At 39.8% G+C, this 26,160-nt stretch overlaps 1 protein-coding gene across 1 annotated transcript in view; it reads right to left on the reverse strand.

Annotated features, from left to right (window-relative positions):
* Window positions 1–26,160, reverse strand: part of SLC26A5 (solute carrier family 26 member 5) — a 328,189-nt gene that overhangs the window by 19,278 nt on the left and 282,751 nt on the right. The window contains exons 11-16 of the mRNA XM_053716543.1: window positions 23,097–23,174; window positions 21,958–22,053; window positions 21,004–21,110; window positions 20,123–20,192; window positions 2,572–2,664; window positions 206–316 (exon numbers count right to left, since the gene is read on the reverse strand). Coding sequence (XP_053572518.1) covers window positions 206–316; window positions 2,572–2,664; window positions 20,123–20,192; window positions 21,004–21,110; window positions 21,958–22,053; window positions 23,097–23,174 — 555 coding nt within the window. The remainder of the gene's footprint in view (window positions 1–205; window positions 317–2,571; window positions 2,665–20,122; window positions 20,193–21,003; window positions 21,111–21,957; window positions 22,054–23,096; window positions 23,175–26,160) is intronic.

A 26,160-nucleotide genomic window follows, 5' to 3' on the forward strand; every position in this document is an offset into this window, starting at 1 on the left:
ATAAAAAGAATGAGCACAATTTGATAATGGAAATAAATTGGAAACTTTTTAAAAATTGTGTGCTCTTTCTAAATCATTAAAGTTTAATTTTTACTTTAGTGTTCCTTTAATAGAATGTGTTTAAAATTCTATGGGCCAAAAAAAAAAAAAAAAGAATACACAAAATGATCAACAATGGGGACAATTTTGCAAATCAATGACTTGCCAGCTTTAATACTGCTCTTTTCTCCGTTTTATTTGCTTTCTTCATTTCTCTGGCGTGTCTTTTTTGGGCCTTTTTCTTGGCAATTAGAATCGCACCCGGATCAATTCCAGTCTGAAGAGAAGAGTAATTAGAAAGTGACAATACAAACCTGATAAAATGGTTTTTTAATATATTAAAAATATTCCTCAAATGCAGCACTGATTTACACAGAAAATGTGCTAGCGAGACACAGGTTTTCTGCTTCTTTGAAATTTAGAAAAAAGTGTGTATAAGCATCTGATTGAAGGACCACTCAGTGCTATAGAATTACATAATTAACAAGTACATAATAAAAAGACAATGCAATAACAGTTACTCTGAATTTCAAATAAGCAGTAGATTGTTTTTCTTTTTCTTTTCCGGCCCCCTGTATCATGTGACAGACATCAGCCAATCACAGACTAGTATACTACACCCTGTGAGCTTGTGGACATGCTCAGTAGGATCTTGTTCCCTAGAAAGTGTGAATATAAAAATACTCCGCAAAATGTGATCATGGAAGTAAATTAAAAAGGGTCTTAAAACTGCATGTTCTATCTGAATCATAAAACTTTATTTTGAATTGAGTGTCCCTTTAAGTACTATCGACTTTCATTTGTTGCAGTGAAGAGAGGTGAAGTGAGGAGAGAGAGATCTGAAGAAGTTCCAGAGGCTGCTAGTGATGAACTCAGGAGGCAAGAAAATGTTCTATCTGACGTTGTATAAACAAATGTTCTATCTGACGTTGTATAAACAAATGTTATATCTGACGTTGTATAAACAAATGTTATATCTGACGTTGTATAAACAAATGTTATATCTGACGTTGTATAAACAAATGTTCTATCTGACGTTGTAGAAACAAATGTTATATCTGACGTTGTAGAAACAAATGTTATATCTGACGTTGTATAAACAAATGTTATATCTGACGTTGTATAAACAAATGTTATATCTGACGTTGTATAAACAAATGTTATATCTGATGTTGTATAAACAAATGTTCTATCTGACGTTGTATAAACAAATGTTATATCTGACGTTGTATAAACAAATGTTCTATCTGACGTTGTATAAACAAATGTTATATCTGACGTTGTATAAACAAATGTTATATCTGACGTTGTATAAACAAATGTTATATCTGACGTTGTATAAACAAATGTTATATCTGACGTTGTATAAACAAATGTTATATCTGACGTTGTATAAACAAATGTTATATCTGACGTTGTATAAACAAATGTTATATCTGACGTTGTATAAACAAATGTTCTATCTGACGTTGTAGAAACAAATGTTCTATCTGACGTTGTAGAAACAAATGTTATATCTGACGTTGTAGAAACAAATGTTATATCTGACGTTGTATAAACAAATGTTATATCTGACGTTGTATAAACAAATGTTATATCTGACGTTGTATAAACAAATGTTATATCTGACGTTGTATAAACAAATGTTATATCTGACGTTGTATAAACAAATGTTATATCTGACGTTGTATAAACAAATGTTATATCTGACGTTGTATAAACAAATGTTATATCTGACGTTGTATAAACAAATGTTATATCTGACGTTGTATAAACAAATGTTAAAGTAAAACACATAAGAAATAATAAAGGAATGCTGTTTACTTTTATAGGGTTTGCTATTCCATACTGCTGCTCTGCTTTGTTATTATGTGACTTGGTTATCATGTGACCCCCCATCTGCGGCTCTCATACAGAACAGCTTACAGTTAGAGTAACCCTGAGCTTCTGGGGGGGGGGGGGGGGGGGGGGCAGGCTACAAACCACTGCCAAGGTGCACAGCGAAGTTTATTATTATTATCATTATTATTTACAGTCTGAAAATGGGGTAGAACCCTGAATCCCCACAATAAAGCTTTGATAAGAAATATAAAGCAGTGAGAGCCTATATAAAAAACTAATTGCATGTTTCATTTATTACTTGTTGGTTAATAGAGAAAAGTCTAATAAAAAATAGGAGTACTAAGTAGTAAAAACTTTTTTTTAAATACCCTCTTTTTAACGGAGCAAAGAAACAAATTACAATGTCAATTTAAATTTAAATTAATAGTACTGAAGAAAGACGTAAGGCCAAACACAATTATAGGAATCCCATTCAAAATGCCATCTGTTATTCAATAGAAAATCATTTGTTACAACCAAAAAAGCAATTTAAGTGTGTTCTACATTTAGATTATACCAGCTAGGGTGGTATAATTTGTGTACTTTATATAAGAAAAAATCTAAATAACTGAAAAGAAAGAGTAAAAATTTCTTCTAAACACAACAAAATTGAAAGTGAAAGCAGTAATGTTATTTTAATTTCATTTTTACCTTTTTTCTCAAAGCGCTGACATACATCTCGCTGTTGGCAAAATAAATAGACGTATTGGCTTGAAATATTTTTATACCAGGGTTTTCTTTTACCTAAAGAAAAAAAAAAAAAAAAATAGGAAATGCAATAAATACATTGCTGTAATTTATCAATGTCCACAACTTCTTGAGGCTATGTTTATTTAATATCAATTAAATAGGGACACAATTTTAGCTGTCGGGTATAGAATGTTTTAAAAAAAATATTATGAGAGTTGTATTTAACAATGAAAAAGGACAAAATAGTTAAAAATAGATAAATTCCTTTCCTTCCTGGCAGGGAGAGTCCACGACTTCATTCCTTACTGTTGGGAAATACAACACTGGGCCACCAGGAGGAGGCAAAGAAACCCCAGCCAAAGGCTTAAATATCCATCCCACTTCCCCTATGCCCCAGTCATTCTGCCCAGGGAACAAGGAAAGGTAAGAGAAACATCAGGGTATAAAGGTGCCAGAAGAAACAATATAAAAAGGGAGCCGCCCATCAAAAAATAAATTACGGGCGGGGTCGTGGACTCTCCCTGCCAGGAAGGAAAGGAATTTATCTAGTAAGCATAAATTATGTTTTCCTTCCGTAAGGCAGGGAGAGTCCACAACTTCATTCCTTACTGTTGGGAAAGTTCCAGAGGACACAATAAATAATGGGAAAAGCAAACACATGAAACTTGTAAAATTTAGAAAAAGTGTGTAAGGAGGACCAGGTAGCCGCCTTACAAATCTGATCCATCGAGTCTTTGTTCTTAAAATCCCAGGAGGAAGCCACTGCTCTAGTGGAATGAGCCATTATCTTCTAAGAAGGCTGTCACCCCGCTGTCTCATAAGCTAAGCAGATGACACTCCTCAACCAGAAAGATAGGGAAGTCGTATTAGCCTTCTGCCCCTTATGCTTCCCTGTATAGATGACAAACAAAGAGGAAGATTATCTGAATTCCTTAGTAGCCTGAAGATAGAACTTCAAGGCAGGAACCACATCTAGATTGTGAAGCAAGCGTTCCTTCGCTGAAGAAGGATTAGGACACAAAGAAGGAACAACAATTTCTTGATTAATGTTACGATCCGACACCACCTTAGGGAGGAACCCTAATTTAGTACGTAAAACCGCCTTATCAGCATGGAAAACAAGATAAGGGGAGTCATATTGTAAAGCAAAAATCTCAGAAACTCTGTGTACCGAGGCAATAACCAGCAAAATATTAACAATTTATTGTCAACCGTATGCATAGGTTCAAACGGAGCCTGCTGCAAAACACTAAGAACAAGATTTAGGCTTGATCCTAGTCAAAACCTTAACAAAGGACTGCACATCCAGAAGCTCAGCCAATCTCTTGTGCAGTAACACCGACAGGGCCGGTATCTGTCCCTTCAGGGAACTAGCAGATAGACCCTTCTCCAGTCCATCCTGGAGAAAAGATAAAATTCTGGCAACCTTAACCTAATGCCAGGATAAGCCATGCTCTTCACACCAGTATAAGTAAGTCCTCCATACTTTATGGTAGATACGACAAGTAACTGGCTTACAAGCTTTAACCAGAGTGTCGATAACACTCTCAGAGAACCCTCTCTTGGCTAAGACTAAGTGTTCAATCTCCACGCAGTCAGCCTCAGAGAATCTAGATTTCGATGAACTAAGGGACCCTGTATCAGCAGATCTCTGCGACAAGGTAACCTCCACTGAGGAGATGAGGACATCCCCACCAGATCCGCAAACCACTTCCTTCACGGCCACGATGGAGCAATCAGAGTCACTGATGCTTGCTCCTGCTTGATCCGAGCCACAACACGAACTTCCATGGTACTGATAGGGCATTTATAAAATCCGCCTGAGGATCCCTCAATCTCGACCTGTTCCTGGGTAGCTTGGTATTGAGGCGGGATGCCATGAGATCTATCTCCGGCGTCCCCCCTACTTGCTGCATATCTCTGCAAACACCTCGGGGTGGAGAGACCATTCCCCTGGGTGAAATGATTGCCTGCTGAGGAAGTCTGCTTCCCAGTTGTCCACACCCGGAATGTAGATCGCTGACAGCGTACAGCTGTGAGTCTCCGCCCACTCAAGTATCTGAGATGCTTCTCTCATCGCCAAGGGACTTCTTGTTCACACCCCCTGATAGGCAACCAAAGTTATATTGTCTGATTAGAATCTGATAAACTGGGACGAGCCCAGAAGGGGCCAAGCCTTCAAGGCATTGAAGGTTGCCCGGAGTTCCAATATATTGATCGAAAGGCAGGACTCCTCCTGAGTCCACAGTCCTTGTGCCTTCTTGGCACCCCAAATGGCTCCCCAGCCAGAAAGGCTTGCTTCAGTAGTAACAATCTCCCAGGACGACTCAAGAAGCATGTACCTTGGGACAGATGATCTGGACAGAGCCACTAAGAGAGTGAGTCTCTCGACAGGTTGTCCAGCACAATCTGTTGAGACAGATCTGAAGGTTCACCGTTTCATTGTCTCAGCATGCATAGTTGTAAGGGTCTGAGATGGAATCTGGCAAAAGGAATGATGTCAATACAGGACACCATGAGTCATATCCCCTCTATACACTGAGCAACTGAGGGTCTCAAGGAGGCCTGGAGGGCAAGACATGCAGTAGTTGGCTTGCAACGTCTCTGATCTGTGAGAAATATTCTCATGGATATGGAGTCTATTATTGTCCTCAGGAAATTCACCCTTGTACTTGGACTAAGAGAACTCTTTTCCAAGTTTATCTTCCATCCATGTGATCGAAGAAGATTGAGAAGGGACTCTGAATGTTCTTCCACTAGACAATAAGATGGTGCCTGCACCAATATATATCGTCCAGGTAAGGTGCTACTGCAATACCTCGTGTTCTGTCAACGGCAAGAAGAGCCCCCAGAACCTTTGTAAATATTCTTCAAGCAGTAGCTAGGCCAAACAGAAGAGCTATGAACTGGAAATGCTGGTCCAGAAAAGCAAACCTCAGGAACTGAAAATGTTCCCTGTGTATCGGGACGTGAAGGTATGCATCCTTCAGGTCTATGGTGGCCATAAACTGTCCTTCCTGAACCAGAGGAAGGAATGACCGTATTGTCTCCATCTTGAAAGAGGGAACACTCAGAAACTTGTTTAGACACTAAGTCCAGAATTGGACGAAAAGTTCCCTCCTTTTTTGGAACCACAAAAAGGTTTGAATAAAACCCCAAACACTGTCTGCTGTAGGTAAAGGGACAATTACTCCTAGAAAGGAGAGATCCTGTACGCAACCTAAAAAGGCAGTCCTCTTTTCTGGTCTTGTAGACAGTCTGGAGAGTAGGAATCTGCCCCTGGGCGAATGAGATTTGAATCCTATACGGTATCCCTGAGATACAACCTGCAGGACCCAAGGATCCTGTACACCCTGGAACCAAGTAGCTGAAAAAAGAAACAGTCTGCCCCCGATCCCAGATCAGGGGCCGCCCCTTCATGCCGATTTGTTCCCGCAGGGCTTCTTAGTCTGTTTGGACTTATTCTAGGACTGAGCCAGCTTCCAAATACTATTGGGCTTCTCAGGCTTGGATGAGGATTGTTGTCAGAACGAAAGGAATGAAAATTAGACAATTGCCGTCTCTTAGACCTATTCTTCTTATCTTATGGTAGAAAGGCACCTTTTCCTCCGGTAACTGTAGAAATAAGTCCAGCCCTGGACCGAATCAAAGCTTTCCCTTGAAAGGAAGAGAAAGAAGTCTGGACTTAGAAGTCATATCCGCAGACCAAGACCGCAGCTACAGCTGCCGCCGGTTGAAATAAAAACCCAGTATGTTGAAACATTTTCCTCAAAAAAGTTTCCATTTTCTTATCCATAGGCTCTCTAAAAGAAGAACTATGCTCCAGAGGGATAGTAGTATGCTTAGCCAGCATAGAAATAGCACTATCCACCTTAGGGATGGAGCCCCACAATTCCAATTGAGAGTAGGGGACCGGGAATACTTTTTTAAAAGCAGACATGGGGGAAAAACATAATTTATGTAAGAACTTACATGATAAATTAATTTCTTTCATAGTGGCAAGAGTCCATGAGCTAGTGATGTATGAGATATACATTCCTACCAGGAGGGGGCAAAGTTTCCCAAACCTCAAAATGCCTATAAATACACCTCCCACCACACACATACTTCAGTTTTAACGTATAGCCAAGTAGTGAGGTGTAAAAAGGATTAAAAAAGCATACAAAAAAGAGGAACTGGAAAAAAATTTGCTTTTATACCAAAAAATCATAACCCCCCCCAAAAAAGGGTAGGTCTCGTGAACTCTTGCCATTATGAAATAAATTAATTTATCAGGTAAGTTCTTACATAAATTATGTTTTCTTTCATGTAAGTGGCAAGAGTCCATGAGCTAGTGACGTATGGGATAAAAGTCACTAGAGAGGGAGGGATAAAATAAAAACAGCTACTTCCGCTGAAAAATTTAAATCCAAATAATAAAGTTTTCTTATATTTCAAAAAACTCAAATCATAGGCAAAAAGAATCAAACTGAGACAGCTGCCTGAATAACTTTTCTACCAAAGACTGCTTCTGAAGAAGCAAATATTTCAAAATGGTAACATTTTGTAAATGTATGCAAAGAAGATCAAGTTGCTGCTTTGCAAATCTTTGCGAAGCTCCATTCTTGAAAGCCCAAGAAATGGCAACTGATCTGGTAGAATGAGCTGTAATTATCTGAGGTGGAGACTGCCCCGCCTCCAAATAAGCCTTGTGATTCAAAAGTTTCAACCAAGATGCCAAAGAAATGGCAGAAGCTTTCTGACCTTTCCTGGAACCAGAGAAAATAATAAATGGACTAGAAGATTTCTGAAATCCTTAGTAGCTTCAACATAGTATTTCAAAGCTCTTACCACATCCAAAGAATGTAGAGATCTTTCAAGAGAATTCTTAGGATTAGGACACAAAAAAGGAACAACAATTTCCCTACTAATGTTGTTAGAATTCACAACTTTAGGCAAAAATTTAAACGAAGCCTGTAAAACCGCTTTATCTTGATGAAATATCAAATAAGGAGACTCACAAGAGAGAGCTGACAATTCAGAAAATCTTGTAGCAGAAGAGATAGCCAAAAGAAATGACACTTTCCAAGAAAGTAGTTTAATATCCAAAGAATGCATAGGTTCAAAAGGAGGAGCCTGCAAAATCCTTAAAACCAAATTAAGACTCCAAGGAGGAGAAATGTACTTAATAACAGGTTTGATATGAACCAAAGCCTGAACAAAACATTGAATATCAGGAAGTTTAGCAATCTTTCTATGAAATAAGACAGAAAGAGCAGTGATTTGTCTCTTCAAAGTATTTGCAGACAAACCCTTATCCAAACTATCCTGAAGAAACTGTAAAATCTGAGGAATTCTAAAAGAATGCAAAGAAAATTTATGAGAGGAGCACCATGAAATATAGGTTTTCCCAACCTGAAAATAAATCTTCCTCGAAACAGACTTACAAGCCTGTAACATAGAGTTAATTACTGAGTCAGAGAAACCTCTATGACTAAGAACTAAGAGTTTAATTTCCATACCTTCAAATTTAGAGATTTAAGGTCCTGATGGAAAAACGGCCCTTGAGACAGAAGGTCTGGCCTTAAAGGAAGTGGCCATGGCTGGCAACTGGACTTCCGGACAAGATCTGCATACCAGAACCTGTGAGGCCATGCAGGTGCTATCAGAAACACATGAGATTGTTCCATTATGATCTTGGAAATCACCCTTGGGAGAAGAACTAGAGGTGGAAAAATGTAAGCAGGTTGGTAGAACCAAGGAACTGCTAAAGCATCCACCATCTCTGCCTGAGGATCCCAGGATCTGGAAAGATATCTGGGATGTTTCTTGTTTAGAGACTGAACTGGTCTGAAAGAATTCTCTTTCTTTGGGACAATGAATAGATTTGAATAAAACCCCAAACCCTGTTCCTGTAGAGGAACTGGAATAATTACCCCTGAAAGCTCTAGATCTGAAACACATTTCAGAAAAGCCTGAGCTTTCACAGGATTTGTGGGAACATGAGAAAGAATCTTCCCACGGGAGGCCTTATTCTGAAACCTATTCGATACCATTGAGACACAATATTCTAAATCCACCGATTTTGAACAGAACCTGAACAAATTTCCTGAAACAATTTCAATCTGACCCCCACCAGCTGACCTGGACTGAGGACCACACCTTCAGTCTTGGGGGCTGGATTTGGTCTTTTATAAGGCTTGGTTTTATTCCAATTTGAAGATGGTTTCCAATTGGAACCAGAGGCCGTAGGGGAAGGAGTAGGCTTTTGTTCCTAATTCTGACAAAAGGAACGAAAACGATTAGGAGTCTTAAAATTTACCCTTAGGTTTTTTTATCTTGAGGTAAAAAAACTTCCTTCCCTCCAGTAATAGTGGAAATAATAGAATACAATTGAGAACAAAAAAATTTCTTACCCTGGAAAGATAGAGAGTAATCTCGATTTAGACACCATGTCAGCATATCAAGATTTAAGCCATAAAGCTCTTCTGGCTAAAATAGCTAAAGACATAGATTTAGCATCGATTTTAATAATGTCAAATATAGCATCACAAATGAAATGATTAGCATGTTGAAGCAAAAGAATAATGATGGATAAATCATGATCTTCTACCTGCCGGGCTAAACTATCCAACCAAAAAGTTGAAACAGCAGCCACATTAGCCATAAAAATAGTGGGTCTAAGAATATAGCCAGAATATAAATATGTTCTTCTAAGATAAGATTCAATCTTCCATACGAATAGTAGTTAGTTTGGCAACAGACACACTTAGCTTTGGTAGAACTGTGTTCAGGCAGCATGGTTTCTACAGCAACATCAAAGGCAGGATCAGATTGAGACATCTTGCAAAATGTAAAAAGAAAAAAACAACATTTAAACAAAATATCCAATTTCCTCATATAGCAGTTTCAGGAATGGGAAAAATGCTTATGCTAAAGTAAGATGCAAAAAAAATAAGCATCATAGCTCTTAATATGAAGAGAACCAGAAGCATTAAAGGAGAGGGGTAATATACAAAAAAGATTTTTAGCGCCAAGTATGACGCATAAAACAAAATTTATGCTTACCTGATAAATTTCTTTCTTTTGCGATGTACCGAGTCCACGGATTCATCCTTACTTGTGGGATATTATCCTTCCTAACAGGAAGTGGAAAAGAGAGCACCACAGCAGAGCTGTCTATATAGCTCCCCCCTTAACTCCACCCCCCGGTCATTCGACCGAAGGCAAAGGAAGAAACAAATGAGAAACTATAAGGTGCAGAGGGGACTGAAGTTTTTAATAGAAAATACCATCTATCTTGAATAGACAGGACGGGCCGTGGACTCGGTACATCGCAAAAGAAAGAAATTTATCAGGTAAGCATAAATTTTGTTTTCTTTTGCATGATGTACCGAGTCCACGGATTCATCCTTACTTGTGGGATACCAATACCAAAGCTTTAGGACACGGATGAAGGGAGGGACAAGACAGGAACCTAAACGGAAGGCACCACTGCTTGCAAAACCTTTCTCCCAAAAATAGCCTCCGAAGAAGTAAAAGTATCAAATTTGTAAAATTTTGAAAAGGTATGGAGTAAAGACCAAGTCGCAGCCTTACAAATCTGTTCAACAGAAGCATCATTTGTAAAAGCCCATGTGGAAGCTACCGCTCTAGTAGAATGAGCTGTAATCCTTTCAGGAGGCTGCTGTCCAGCAGTCTCATAAGCCAAATGGATGATGCTTTTCAGCCAAACAGAAAGAGAAGTCGCCATAGCCTTTTGACCCCTACACTTTCCAGAATTAACAACAAACAAAGAAGATGTTTGACGAAAATCTTTGGTTGCCTGCAAATAACATTTCAAAGCACGAACCACGTCCAAGTTGTGCAACAGACGTTCCTTCTTACAAGAAGGATTAGGACACAGAGAAGGAACAACAATTTCCTGATTGATATTCCTGTTAGTAACAACCTTAGGTAGGAACCCAGGCTTGGTACGCAAAACCACCTTATCCACATGGAACACAAGATAAGGTGAGTCACATTGTAATGCAGATAGTTCAGAAACTCTTCGAGTTGAAGAGATGGCAACTAGGAACACAACTTTCCAAGATAAAAGCTTAATATCTATGGAATGCATGGGTTCAAACGGAACCCCCTGAAGAACTCTAAGAACTAAATTTAGACTCCATGGCGGAGCAACAGGTTTAAACACAGGCTTAATTCTAGCTAAAGCCTGCAAAATAGACAGAGCAGATATCTGTCTTTTTAGGGAACTAGCTGACAAGCCTTTCTCCAATCCCTCTTGGAGAAAAGACAAAATCCTAGGAATCCTGATTTTACTCCAGGAGAAGCCTTTGGATTCGCACTAAAAAAGATATTTACGCCATATCTTATGATAGATTTTCCTGGTAACAGGCTTTCGAGCCTGAATCAAGGCATTTATGACTGACTCAGAGAAATCCCGCTTTGATAGAATCAAGCGTTCAATCTCCAAGCAGTCAGTTGCAGAGAAATTAGATTTGGATACTTGAATGGACCTTGAATCAGAAGGTCCTGTCTCAGTGGCAGAGACCATGGTGGAAGAGATGACATGTCCACCAGGTCTGCATACCAAGTCCTGCGTGGCCACGCAGGCGCTATAAAAATCACTGATGCTCTCTCCTGTTTGATTCTGGCAATCAGACGTGGAAGGAAAGGGAAAGGTGGAAACACATAAGCCAGGTTGAACGACCAGGGTACTGCAAGAGCTTCTATCATTACAGCCTGAGGATCCCTTGACCTGGAGCCGTAACGAGGAAGTTTGGCGTTCTGACGAGATGCCATCAGATCCAATTCTGGTGTGCCCCATAGCCGAACCAGATGAGCAAACACCTCCGGATGGCGTTCCCACTCCCCCGGATGAAAAGTCTGACAACTTAGAAAATCTGCCTCCCAGTTCTCTACACCTGGGATATAGATCGCTGACAGATGGCAAGAGTGAGCCTCTGCCCATCGGATTATCCTTGAGACCTCTATCATCGCTAAGGAACTCTTTGTTCCGCCCTGATGATTGATATAAGCCACAGCCGTGATGTTGATTGTAGATAAAATAAAACTAACAGCTTAACACCTCTTTCGCTTTACCCTTCCTGCTTAGAGCCGGCAAAGAGAATGACTGGGGGGTGGAGTTAAGGGGGAGCTATATAGACAACTCTGCTGTGGTGCTCTCTTTGCCACTTCCTGTTAGGAAGGATAATATCCCACAAGTAAGGATGAATCCGTGGACTCGGTACATCATGCAAAAGAAAGGAAGTTTACAAATTTTTTAGAGCCAAAGCTAACATCAGGAAATGAAGCAACTCAGTTCATAATAAGCGCGACTTTGCGCCCAAACAACTCGCGTCCACAAAGACGCAGGAAATGACAACTCTTAGGTCACCTTTGACGCATTTTTGCACTCCAATTTTTTTGTGCCAAAAATAACGCCATAAAAAAACCAGCATTTTGCGTCCCCGCGAGCCTAGTTTGCCTGCGAAAATTTGGAAACAAAGTAAAATTTGAAAGAATCTGGAACCCCAGGTAAGCAAAAAATATAAATAATCTTCCCAAACATAAATTCCATACTGAAACTGATAGTCTGCAGAAAAGGGAAATATACATAGACCTGACTCTTGGCAAATATAAGCAAATACATATTTTTAAAACTTTATAACATAAAGCGCCAAACATAGCTGAGAGTGTCTTAAAAAATTATACATACTTACCAGAAGACACCCATCCACATATAGAAGACAGTCAAAACAGTACTGAAAAATATCAGCAGAGGTAATGATATAGGAGTATAACGTCGATCTGAAAAGGGAGGCAAGGAATGAATCCCTGTGACCGATTACAGGGAGCCTTTGAAAGGATTTGCCATGGGTGAAACCACTAAATCAATAGGCAATACTCCATTCACATCCCTCTGGCAAACACTGTACTCTGAAAGGAATATGGGCTTCAAAATGCTTAGAAGCGCCTTTCACAGTAGAAAATCAAGCACATCTTGCTTCACCACCTCCACAGGGAGGCAAAGTTTGTAAAACTGAAGTATGTGGGAGGTGTATTTATAGGCATTTTGAGGTTTGGGAAACTTTGCCCCCCTCCTGGTAGGAATGTATATCCCATACGTCACGAGCTCATGGACTCTTGCCACTTACATGAAAGAAAAACATAATTTATGCTTACCTGATAAATTTATTTCTCTTGTAGTGTATCCAGTCCACGGATCATCCATTACTTGTGGGATATTCTCCTTCCCAACAGGAAGTTGCAAGAGGATCACCCACAGCAGAGCTGCTATATAGCTCCTCCCCTCACTGCCATATCCAGTCATTCGACCGAAACAAGCCGAGAAAGGAGAAACCATAGGGTACAGTGGTGACTGTAGTTTAATTAAAATTTAGACCTGCCTTAAAAGGACAGGGCGGGCCGTGGACTGGATACACTACAAGAGAAATAAATTTATCAGGTAAGCATAAATTATGTTTTCTCTTGTTAAGTGTATCCAGTCCACGAATCATCCATTACTTGTGGGATACCAATACCAAAGCTAAAGTACACGGATGATGGGAGGGACAAGGCAGGAACTTAAACGGAAGGAACCACTGCCTGTAGAACCTTTCTCCCAAAAACAGCCTCCGAAGAAGCAAAAGTATCAAATTTTGAAAATTTTGAAAAGGTATGAAGCGAAGACCAAGTCGCAGCCTTGCAAATCTATTCAACAGAAGCCTCATTTTTAAAGGCCCAGGTGGAAGCCACAGCTCTAGTAGAATGAGCTGTAATTCTTTCAGGGGGCTGCTGTCCAGCAGTCTCATAGGCTAAATGGATTATACTCCGAAGCCAAAAAGAAAGAGAGGTTGCCGAGGCCTTTTGACCTCTCCTCTGTCCAGAGTAAACAACAAACAGGCTAGATGTTTGACGAAAATCCTTAGTAGCTTGTAAGTAAAACTTCAAGGCACGCACTACGTCTAGATTATGCAAAAGACGTTCCTTCTTCGAAGAAGGATTAGGACACAACGATGGAACAACAATCTCTTGATTGATAATCTTGTTAGAAACCACCTTGGGTAAAAACCCAGGTTTTGTACGCAGAACTACTTTATCTGAATGAAAGATCAGATAAGGAGAATCACAATGTAAGGCAGATAACTCAGAGACTCTTCGAGCCAAGGAAATAGCCATCAGAAACAGAACTTTCCATGATAGAAGTTTGATATCAATAGAATGAAGGGGTTCAAACGGAACTCCTTGGAGAACTTTAAGAACCAAGTTTAGGCTCCATGGAGGAGCAACAGGTTTAAACACAGGCTTAATTCTAACTAAAGCATGACAAAACGCCTGGACGTCTGGAACTTCTGCCAGACGCTTGTGTAAAAGAATAAACAGAGCTGAAATCTGTTCCTTTAAAGAACTAGCTGATAATCCTTTGTCCAAACCCTCTTGGAGGAAGGACAATATCCTAGGAATCCTAACCCTACTCCATGAGTAATTCTTGGATTCACACCAATGAAGATATTTACGCCATATCTTGTGGTAGATTTTCCTGGTGACAGGCTTTCGTGCCTATTAAGGTATCAATGACTGACTCGGAGAAGCCACGCTTTGATAGGCTCAAGCGTTCAATCTCCATGCAGTCAGTCTCACAGAAATTGGATTCGGATGATTGAAAGGACCTTGTATTAGAAGGTCTTGTCTCAGAGGCAGAGTCCATGGTGGAAAGGATGACATGTCCACCAGATCTGCATACCCAGTCCTGCGTGGCCACGCAGGCGCTATCAGAATCACCGATGCTCTCTCCTGTCTGATTTTGGCAATCAGTCGAGGGAGCAGAGGAAACGGTGGAAACACATAAGCCAGGTTGAAGAACCAAGGAGCTGCTAGAGCATCTATCAGCGTAGCTTCTGGGTCCCTGGACCTGGATCCGTAACAAGGAAGCTTGGCGTTCTGGCGAGACGCCATGAGATCCAGTTCTGGTTTGCCCCAACGATGGACCAGTTGAGCAAACACCTCCGGATGGAGTTCCCACTCCCCCGGATGAAAAGTCTGACGACTTAGAAAATCCGCCTCCCAGTTCTCTACACCCGGGATATGGATCGCTGACAGGTGGCAAGAGTGAGACTCTGCCCAGCGAATTATCTTGGATACTTCTGATATCGCTAGGGAACTCCTGGTTCCCCCTTGACGGTTGATGTAAGCCACAGTCGTGATGTTGTCCGACTGAAATCTGATGAACCTCAGTGTTGCTAACTGAGGCCAAGCTAGAAGAGCATTGAATATTGCTCTTAACTCCAGAATATTTATTGGGAGGAGTTTCTCCTCCTGAGTCCATGAACCCTGAGCTTTCAGGGAGTTCCAGACTGCACCCCAACCTAGAAGGCTGGCATCTGTTGTTACAATTGTCCAATCTGGTCTGCGAAAGGTCATACCTTTGGACAGATGGACCCGAGATAACCACCAGAGAAGAGAATCTCTGGTTTCCTGATCCAGATTTAGTAGAGGGGACAAATCTGTGTAATCCCCATTCCACTGACTGAGCATGCATAATTGCAGCGGTCTGAGATGCAGGCGCGCAAATGGCACTATGTCCATCGCCGCTACCATTAAGCTGATTACTTCCATGCACTGAGCCACCGTGGGGCGCGGAATGAAGTGAAGAACACGGCAAGCATTTAGAAGTTTTGATAACCTGGACTCAGTCAGGTAAATTTTCATTTCTATAGAATCTTTTAGAGTCCCTAGGAAGGAAACCCTTGTGAGAGGAGATAGAGAACTCTTTTCTTCATTCACTTTCCACCCATGCGACCTCAGAGATGCCAGAACTATCTCTGTATGAGACTTGGCAGTTTGAAAGCTTGACGCCTGTATCAGGATGTCGTCTAGATAAGGAGCCACCGCTATGCCTCGCGGTCTTAGAATCGCCAGAAGTGAGCCCAGAACCTCTGTAAAAATTCTTGGGGCTGTAGCCAACCCGAATGGAAGAGCTACAAATTGGTAATGCCTGTCTAGTAAGGCAAACCTCAGGAACCGATGATGATTCTTGTGAATCGGAATGTGAAGGTAGGCATCCTTTAAGTCCACAGTGGTCATGTACTGACCCTCTTGGATCATGGGTAAAATGGTTCGAATAGTTTCCATCTTGAATGATGGAACTCTGAGGAATTTGTTTAAGATCTTTAGATCCAAAATTGGTCTGAAGGTTCCCTCTTTTTTGGGAACCACAAACAGATTTGAATAAAACCCCTGTCCTTGTTCCGTCCGCGGAACTGGATGGATCACTCCCATTACAAGGAGGTCTTGCACGCAGTGTAGGAATGCCTCTTTCTTTATCTGGTTTGCAGATAATCTTGAAAGGTGAAATCTCCCTTGTGGAGGAGAAACTTTGAAGTCCAGAAGATATCCCTGAGATATGATCTCCAACGCCCAGGGATCCTGAACATCTCTTGCCCACACCTGGGCGAAGAGAGAAAGTCTGCCCCCTACTAGATCCGTTGTCGGATAGGGGGCCGTTCCTTCATGCTGTCTTGGAGGCAGCAGCAGGTTTTCTGGCCTGCTTGCCCTTGTTCCAGGACTGGTTAGGTTTCCAGGCCTGCTTGGATTGAGCAAAAGTTCCCTCTTGTTTTGAAGCAGAGGAAGTTGATGCTGCACCTGCCTTGAAATTTCGAAAGGCACGAAAATTAGACTGTTTGGACCTTGATTTGGCCCTGTCCTGAGGAAGGGTATGACCCTTACCTCCAGTAATGTCAGCAATAATTTCTTTCAAACCAGGCCCGAATAAGGTCTGCCCCTTGAAAGGAATGTTGAGTAATTTAGACTTTGAAGTCACATCAGCTGACCAGGATTTAAGCCATAGCGCCCTACGCGCCTGGATGGCGAATCTGGAATTCTTAGCCGTTAGTTTAGTCAAATGAACAATGGCATCAGAAACAAATGAGTTAGCTAGCTTAAGTGTTCTAAGCTTGTCAATGACTTCAGTCAATGGAGCTGTATGGATGGCCTCTTCCAGGGCCTCAAACCAGAACGCCGCCACAGCAGTGACAGGCGCAATGCATGCAAGGGGCTGTAAAATAAAACCTTGTTGAATAAACATTTTCTTAAGGTAACCCTCTAATTTTTTATCCATTGGATCTGAAAAAGCACAACTGTCCTCAACCGGGATAGTGGTACGCTTTGCTAAAATAGAAACTGCTCCCTCCACCCTAGGGACTGTCTGCCATAAGTCCCGTGTAGTGGCATCTATTGGAAACATTTTTCTAAATATAGGAGGTGGGGAAAAAGGCACACCGGGTCTATCCCACTCCTTACTAATAATTTCTGTAAGCCTTTTAGGTATTGGAAAAACATCAGTACTCACCGGCACTGCATAGTATTTATCCAGTCTACACAATTTCTCTGGCACTGCAATTGTGTCACAGTCATTCAGAGCAGCTAATACCTCCCCAAGCAATACACGGAGGTTCTCAAGCTTAAATTTAAAATTAGAAATCTCTGAATCAGGTCTCCCTGAGTCAGAGATGTCACCCACAGACTGAAGCTCTCCGTCCTCAGGTTCTACATATTGTGACGCAGTATCAGACATGGCTCTTACAGCATCTACGCGCTCTGTATCTCGTCTAACCCCAGAGCTATCGCGCTTGCCTCTTAATTCAGGCAATCTGGCTAATACCTCTGACAGGGTATTATTCATGATTGCAGCCATGTCCTGCAAAGTAATCGCTATGGGCGTCCCTGATGTACTTGGCGCCATATTAGCGTGTGTCCCTTGAGCGGGAGGCGAAGGGTCCGACACATGGGGAGAGTTAGTCGGCATAACTTCCCCCTCGACAGAACCCTCTGGTGACAATTCTTTTATAGATAAAGACTGATCTTTACTGTTTAAGGTGAAATCAATACATTTAGTACACATTCTCCTATGGGGCTCCACCATGGCTTTTAAACATAATGAACAAGTAGTTTCCTCTGTGTCAGACATGTTTGTACAGACTAGCAATAAGACTAGCAAGCTTGGAAAACACTTTAAACCAAGTTAACAAGCAATATAAAAAACGTTACTGCGCCTTTAAGAAAAACAAATTTTGACAAAATTTGAAATAACAGTGAAAAAAGGCAGTTACACTAACGAAATTTTTACAGTGTATGTAACAAGTTAGCAAAGCATTGCACCCACTTGCAAATGGATGATTAACCCCTTAATACCAAAAACGGAATAATAAATGACAAAAACGTTTTTAAAACCAGTCACAACTGCCACAGCTCTACTGTGGCTGTTACCTGCCTCAAACACGACTTTTGAAGCCTTTTGAGCCCTTCAGAGATGTCCTGTATCATGCAGAGGGAAGTTGAATGTCTCTGTCTGTAATTTTTCTGCGCAAAAAAGTGCTAAAATAGGCCCCTCCCACTTATATTACAACAGTGGAAAGCCTCAGGAAACTGTTTCTAGGCAAAAATCAAGCCAGCCATGTGGAAAAAAATTAGGCCCCAATAAGTTTTATCACCAAACATATATAAAAACGATTAACATGCCAGCAAACGTTTTATATTACATTTTTTTAAGAGTATGTATCTCTGTTAATAAGCCTGATACCAGTCGCTATTAAATCACTGCATTTAGGCTTAACTTACATTAATCCGGTATCAGCAGCATTTTCTAGCAAATTCCATCCCTAGAAAAATGTTAACTGCACATACCTTATTGCAGGAAAACCTGCACGCCATTCCCCCTCAGAAGTTACCTCACTCCTCAGAATATGTGAGAACGGCAGTGGATCTTAGTTACTTCTGCTAAGATCATAGAAACCGCAGGCAGATTCTTCTTCTAAATACTGCCTGAGATAAAATAGTACGCTCCGGTACCATTTAAAAATAACAAACTTTTGATTGAAGAAAGTAACTAACTATAATACACCACTCTCCTCTTACTACCTCCATCTTTGTTGAGAGTTGCAAGAGAATGACTGGGTATGGCAGTGAGGGGAGGAGCTATATAGCAGCTCTGCTGTGGGTGATCCTCTTGCAACTTCCTGTTGGGAAGGAGAATATCCCACAAGTAATGGATGATCCGTGGACTGGATACACTTAACAAGAGAAAGAAGTTCCTATTTCACATTCGTTACTAATAATGTTCGCCATTTTGACGGGTACAGGAAAAGTCAGAGGGACCTTCCAGTCTTCATAAACCGTGACTAATTTAGCGATCTTAGGTTCTTCAGGTAGTTTAGCCTCTGGAACCACTAGCGTAGACAGAACCTCCTTTAGTAAAAAACGCAGATGCTCAATTTTAAATCTAAAGGAGGGTTCTGCCGCTGAAGGAGGTTTAGAAACTGCAGTTTCCGACTCAGAAAGTTCACCCTCTGAATCTACAGAGGTTAACTCATCCTCGGATAGCTGGGACATAGTAGCTAAACCCAACAAATATTTAGATAACTCTAGGTTAGACAGCTAACAGTGAAAATGCTCTCCTTAGGAGTGATGTCCGCAGCAGGATCGTAGGAAAATGAAAAAGACCGCACCTGGTCACGTGGTGCATAGGACAGGACTTTCCCTGCTATGAAAAAGGCGTTAAGCTATAATGAGCTGCGCAACACTCGAAAACGAAAGTGAAACCTGTTTGTACCAAGCCAAAAGCACACAGTCTATGAGCCCAAAAACTCTCACATTAAAGCAGTTATAAATAACCCCTAATTGTTCAAATAATCTCCCTGAAGGATATATTAACCATTGATCCTATCGAGGCATAAAGGAGCCACACTGTGACCCTGTACAGCAAAAGTGTATATATAAAACGGTCTTACCCTCCAGGATTCATGCTGTGGAACAGGCACAGCCTCTCAAGTGTGACTGTCTTTCAGCAACACTCTGACATGGACCTGAGTGTGTAACAGCAAGCAGTGAAGCTCGTCAGCACTGATTGTTTAGGAGTTGTTAGACGACAGTCTGGATGGGTTCGCAGAAAAAAACTTTCCCTGCATCTCAACCTTTCATCAATACTCTCACTGAGAGGTTGACATGATTACTTAAAAACTCCAGTCCTTTCTTGAAGGGAACATACCCATTACAGGACTATCCAAATCTTCTGACACTTCTCTTCCACCTCCTATAGTGACGAAAGGCAAAGACTGACTGGGGGATAGGGGAAGTGGGAGGGATATTTAAGCCTTTGGCTGGTGTCTTTGCCTCCTGCTGGTGGCCAGGTGTTGTATTTCCCAACAGTAAGGAATTAAGTCGTGGACTCTCCCTGGCTAATGAAGGAAAACCCCACAGATTTAACGTTATTTTTATTTATTATTTTGACCTTTAAATTAATTAATAATAATATTTATTGCATCATTTAAAACTTTAAAGAGTTTTTTTTTGTCATTTGCAATGCTAAAACCCCATTGAGTATTTGTTAAATAATTTATATGTGAGAAAACTTGATTTTATTATTGTTTGTTTTTTTGTAATTTATTTATGCCAGAGCTGAATATGCCCATCATTTTAGTGTATTAGATCTTGATGCTTAAAATCAGGATACATTTTTTTTTTCAATTCCTACCTCTTCATATTCTTCTATGTCACAATATATGTCTGTGTTTGGTACTTGACCAAGGATTCTGTACTGTGGACTAAAAACACATAATAAAGTTTGTTACTCAGGCATTATAACAAGGTAAAACTACATAGCTGACAAAATACATAAAGTAAAACAATAAAATATAGTTCAGGATATAAACTTAAATATGCATGTGTTATTGCTAGAACCACCATCAGCACTAAATAGGTAATATTAAAGTATTTATGCATCAGGCAAACAATACATCTAATAGTCAAACAATGGCTAAGTGCAAAGATTAAATTCAAAGCCCACATTATTTACAGTATCTATACCAAAGGAACAAAGCTCAGTTCAATTACTGTCAAATTATAATACCATTAACAAAGGCCATTCATTTAGTTAAAATAAATACATTCCATCAAATGTCAAACCCATGTTTGTGTGTATATAAATATATATATATATATATATATATATATATATATATATATATATACACAAACAAACACACACATAAATACATACCATCAAATGTCAAACCCATGTTTGTGTATATATAAATACATATATATATATATATACACAAACAAACACACACATAAATACATACCATCAAATGTCAAACCCATGTTTGTGTGTATATAAATACATATATATATATATGTATATATATATATATATATACACAAACAAACACACACATAAATACATACCACACAAATACATACACACACACACAACCATTCCAAGCTCCGATAAAAATAGAAGATAGACAACAAAATCTTCACTTATATAGCAATGGTCAGTCTGATTTTACCCAATAGATCAAATCGCTGTAACGTGTTACACAAAAAATAAGGAGAATAATGACACGATCTAACCTTTGTGTGCGGTAGATTACAGTTAGAATGGCAAATGCAATTGCAACAAGCAGACCGTAGTCTAATCCTAGGGAAACGGAAGCCAAGAAGGAGACCACCCAGATGGCCTAAGGAGTGGAACAAAAACATCTTTATTCTTAATGATATCAAATAAATAATGATAGTTAATAAAATAAAAGTATTGCGCCTACAATACATGGACAATATACTATATTTATAGTACAGATAGTATATGTAGCAAACAACATTTTCAGGCAAAGATGTCTCCAAGTAGCTTTCAATCTAATGTTGGTACCTGAGGCAAAGGGGGATAAAGTGACTTGCCCAAGGTCACACAGAGTGGGTGTTGAAACCAGGCTGCCTGGTTCTCAGTCCAGTACCTTAGCCGCTGAGCCACTCCTCCTCCCTATGAAAATCTGCATAAATAAATGTTAATTTATGTCAGATCTACATTACACAGAGGCAAAAATATTACTTCTGCTTAAATAAGGCAAACTTATGTCTGAATCAATATCCAAAATCATGTTTCATAGAATACACACAACATTAATATATACACATCTCTGCGTTTATTATGTGAAACTTATACAATTAACTATTTGGCTGCTGGGATGAATTGAAATGCAACGTGAAGAAGTACTGCACCCCTCTTCAGCAACAAAGAGGTTAAACAGCTTCCTGTATTTACCTAATAATTTATGAACCACCATCTCACACTATTTTGTTACAAAATATATAACGTATTAGCTCTGTATACTAGCAAATGTCATTATTTTATTGCAATTATTAAATTTAACTTTAATTTTCATTTCAAATTCAAATAAAAAACCAAAACAAAACCAGACAATTAGCGAAATACACATATTACAAGAAAACAGCAATATATATCATGCATTAAAAACATCTGAAAAGTCTCTATAATGAAATAAAACCGACGGTTATTTGGTGACTTACCAGCTCTAGTCTGCTAGTTCTCCATAAATGTGGAATATCTGCAAACTGCTTAAACATTCCTTTCAAATTCACCATCACTATGGCCGCTAATACCGTCTACAAACAAGAAGATCAATGTATCAACTTAAAGGGGCAGAAAACTCAGAATGTAATTGGCTATAAAATGTTAGGTTATGCAGAGTAAAGACACTTTGCAATGAACTTTCATTATTTATTTTCAAACAATTTTATACAACTTTCCAATGTACTTTTATTATCTAATTTGCTTCATTCTCTTGGTATTCTTTGTTGAAAAGTACACCTAGCTGGGTGGGCTCAGGAGCAGCAATGCACTACTGAGAGCTAGTTGCTGATTAGTGGCTGCACCTATATGCCTCTTGTTATTGGCTCTCAGTAGTGCACTGCTCCCCAACAAAGAATACCAAGAGAATAAAGTAAATGAGACAATATAAGTAAATTGGAAAGTTATTTAAAATGGTATGCTCTGTCTTAATCATGAAAGAACAATTTTGTGTTTCATGTCCCTTTAATCGTGTGCATTCGCTTTCTAGATTATGAAACCAACAGATTACAGATGTAGATAATGATTTAGGGGGATATTTATCAAAGGTCTGGCGGACCTGATCCGACAGTGCGGATCAGGTCTGCCAGACCTTACTGAATGCGGAAAGCAATACGCTCTCCGTATTCAGCATTGCACCAGCAGCTCTTGTGAGCTGCTGATGCAAAGCTGCCCCCTGCAGATTCGCGGCCAATCGGACGCCAGCTGGGAGGTGTCAATCAACCCGATCTTACTCGATCGGGTTGATGTTTGGCGACTGCTGCTGAGAAACACGGGTCTTCAAGCTCCATCCCTAGCTTGATAAATGGGCCCCATAGTGTTGCTTACAACTTCATGGTAACAATATTGAACTTCACGGGTATTAACGGTAGGATCATTTTGGGATTGCGATTACTAGAAAAATACAGACCTGACAACTCCGGACAAAGTTCAGAAATCATTATCATCCAAAAACAAGCCCAAGATTCGTACAACAAATTCTCACAAAATGCTTTTAAAGCAATTATTTTGCACGCAGATCCTTTCAGACTGAGCTCATTCACACAAATTGGAAACGTAAGAGATGAATGTAAGTTACCTGCGGTAATTGTTCAAAAAGGTATCCGATGACCAATATGACTAATAGCACCATAAATGAAGACAGCAATCCTGCGATCTAAAAGGTTCCGAAATAAGTTAAGAATTCAGCATACAGGTGAGAGAATGAATTAGAACAAATTACTTTCAGTAAATCTACAGGACACTGAAGGCCTCTATACAAGTGCACTTCTTAAAACTGAAATCAGAGTAGAATTCTACTCTATAGGGTAAATATATAATACATTGTGAGGTTTACTGCAATGTATGTTACAGCACAGTACCTTTAAGGGACACTGAACCCAATTTTTTTCTTTTGTGATTCAGATAGAGCATGCAATTTTAAGCAACTTTCTAATTTACTTCTATTATCAATTTTTCTTTGTTCTCTTGCTATCTTTATTTGAAATAAAAGCCATCTAAGCTTTTTTGGGTTAAGAACTCTGGCACTTTTTGATTGGTGGATGGATTTTTTCCACCAATCAGCAAGGACAACCCAGGTTGTTCACCAAAATGGGCCAACATCTAAACTTAGATTCTTGCATTTCAAATAAAGATACCAAGAGAATAAAGAAAATTTGATAATAGGAGTAAATTAGAAAGTTGCTTAAAAATGCATGCTCTATCTGAATCACAAAAGAAAAATTTTGGGTTCAGTGTCCCTTTAAGTCTGCATATGGAAGGCTATCCATTGACATCACTAGCTAAACATGTTGTTTACACCCTATTTGGTTCTTTATTCAGCCCTATGGCTGTTTGTAGCCTGAGGACGTATTTTTTTAATAATGTTAATGGGTGGTACAGCTAATCAGATGCCATACTATCCGCTTGTGTCCCTGTTTCCAGTGTCAGTTATGAGTATGCTCTACTCTTGTCAATAGGTCTGGCAAGACAGTGTCTTCTAGCAAAAAAAAACATAATTTATGCTTACCTGATAAATGTATTTCCTTTATGGTGGTGAGAGCCCACGATCCATTACTCCTGGGAATTGCCTTTCCTGACCACTAGGAGTAGGCAAAGATTCCCAAACCCCAAGAGCTCTATAAAACCCCTCTCACCTTAGCAGAAACTTGTCTGACACATAACCAAGCAAAAAATGCCAGAAAAGTAATTAAGAACCCCAAAAATAGGGGCCTGGAAAAATGATGTGCAAAAAAAAAAAAATAACCATCACCAACAAATACAACAGGGTGGGGTTTCATGGACTCTCACCACCATGAAAGAAATGAATTTAAGCATAAATTATTTTTTCTTTCATACAGGTGGTGAGAGTCCACAATCCATTACTCCTGGAAACTAATACCAAAGCTGTGAAGTCCACGAGTAATTAAAAGAGGACGGGATAGAAGAAAATGTTTTTTTCATTAAGAAACTAAATTCTCAAACCAAATAGGGGAGTTGGCTGACTCGTGGCGTCAGTACGCAACCTGGATAGGTGCAACGACAGTAGAGCGGTGTGTTAACCGCATCGTTTGCTCTGCCCGGACATCACTACATCCCAGCTGGGGTCCCTGTGGCAGAGAGTTCTCAGGCGGAAGGTAGTGGGAAGTTTAGCACTGCCAGGCGATACGGGAAAAGGAACCGCCAGATTTATCTCACGAGTAGCCCTGTAAAATTTTGGAAGATCTAGGATCTATTGCTTTCTACTTTAGGTCCGACCATCAAGTAGCCCAGTTGATTTGCCAAGAAGCTTGGCCGTTACATTGCCCTGTAACTCAACTAGAGGCCTTTCCATCCCCCACTACAGTATTTGAAAAGAACCTCTCATTTAGGGTGGCACTTTTTTCATAAGGCACAGCAGTTTTTGAGCTCAGAAGGTAAGCCCTTTTGTTTATTCGTATAAATGTGACTTAAGCTGGGAGATTTTATTCTCAATCCGCATTTATTGTATACAGGTATACCTCACTTTACAGCGCTTCACTTTACAGCGCTTCGCTAATACAGCGCTTTGTGGAGCTGAAGTTCAACCTCCAAGGATTTTGAAACAGTGCCGTAATCATCTTGAGATTGCGAGAAAAGTGACTGGCACCATTTTGTTATGTTAAGTTTGCTCTGTTTACAGCATTACAGTGCAATCTGTGTCTCTGCTATAGTCTGGCAAATTTTACTACAGTAATTGTCACTATTTTACAGGTACGGTATTTATTGAATACTAATGTAATACTGTGCTGTGCTAGTGTTAAACTAAACATAGCACGATTGCACCCATAATATAAGTTAGTTCAAACATGTTTTCAAGTTTTTAATCACTGAAAAGAAAGTTAAAACTGCCTTGTTTCACTTTAAGGCGGTTTTCACTTTACAGCGGGGCTCCGGTCCCTAACCCGCTGTATGAGCGGGGTATACCTGTATTCTAAATCTGCTGGATGGATTTGATTGACTTTCCTACATGTTAACTTTGCCTATCAATACAAAGCACACATAAAATTTGACTTGGCGGCTTTTTACTTTTCTGGATAAATCTCACTCAGGCGTTCAGACAGGGTATATAAGTCCTGTAAGTGTGATCTATTTGTGTTAATACTATGTTTGAAGGAGCACAGATTAATCCGCTAAGAGGTCTTGAATGATTGAAATAGGCTATTTACACACCCTACTAAGCTGATCATTGTTTTGTTTTTTTATATTCAAAGTAACTTGGCTCTCAATCATGATAGGTTTCTAACTATTTCTAACATGTGTACCTGGGGAGTTTTTTTGACTGGCAAAGATCTTGTCAATATTTAATCTCCTAGCCTTATGTTTTGGCCATGCAATCTTTTCAGCTCTATTATTAACTTTTTAGGAATATAAAATGGTTAAATCTCAATCACATAAAGAACTGTTCATTTTTGGGCTTACCTTCCCCCTGCCTTCCCACAAACGTGAGAAAGGAGAAAACAAAGAAGGAAAGGATTGAGAGCTGTATGGATACATTTTCTCTCCAAGCAAAAATGTCTCCTAAACTTAAAGGGCCACTGTAAGTAAATATTTTCTATGCCTGTTACTAACTACCTCAAATACGCTTTTTATCAATAGCATTTCATTAACATATCTCTACCGTATATCAGAAATCTTGTCTGCAA

The sequence above is a fragment of the Bombina bombina genome, chromosome 6 (genome assembly GCF_027579735.1).
Source record: "Bombina bombina isolate aBomBom1 chromosome 6, aBomBom1.pri, whole genome shotgun sequence".
Taxonomy (NCBI): domain Eukaryota; kingdom Metazoa; phylum Chordata; class Amphibia; order Anura; family Bombinatoridae; genus Bombina; species Bombina bombina.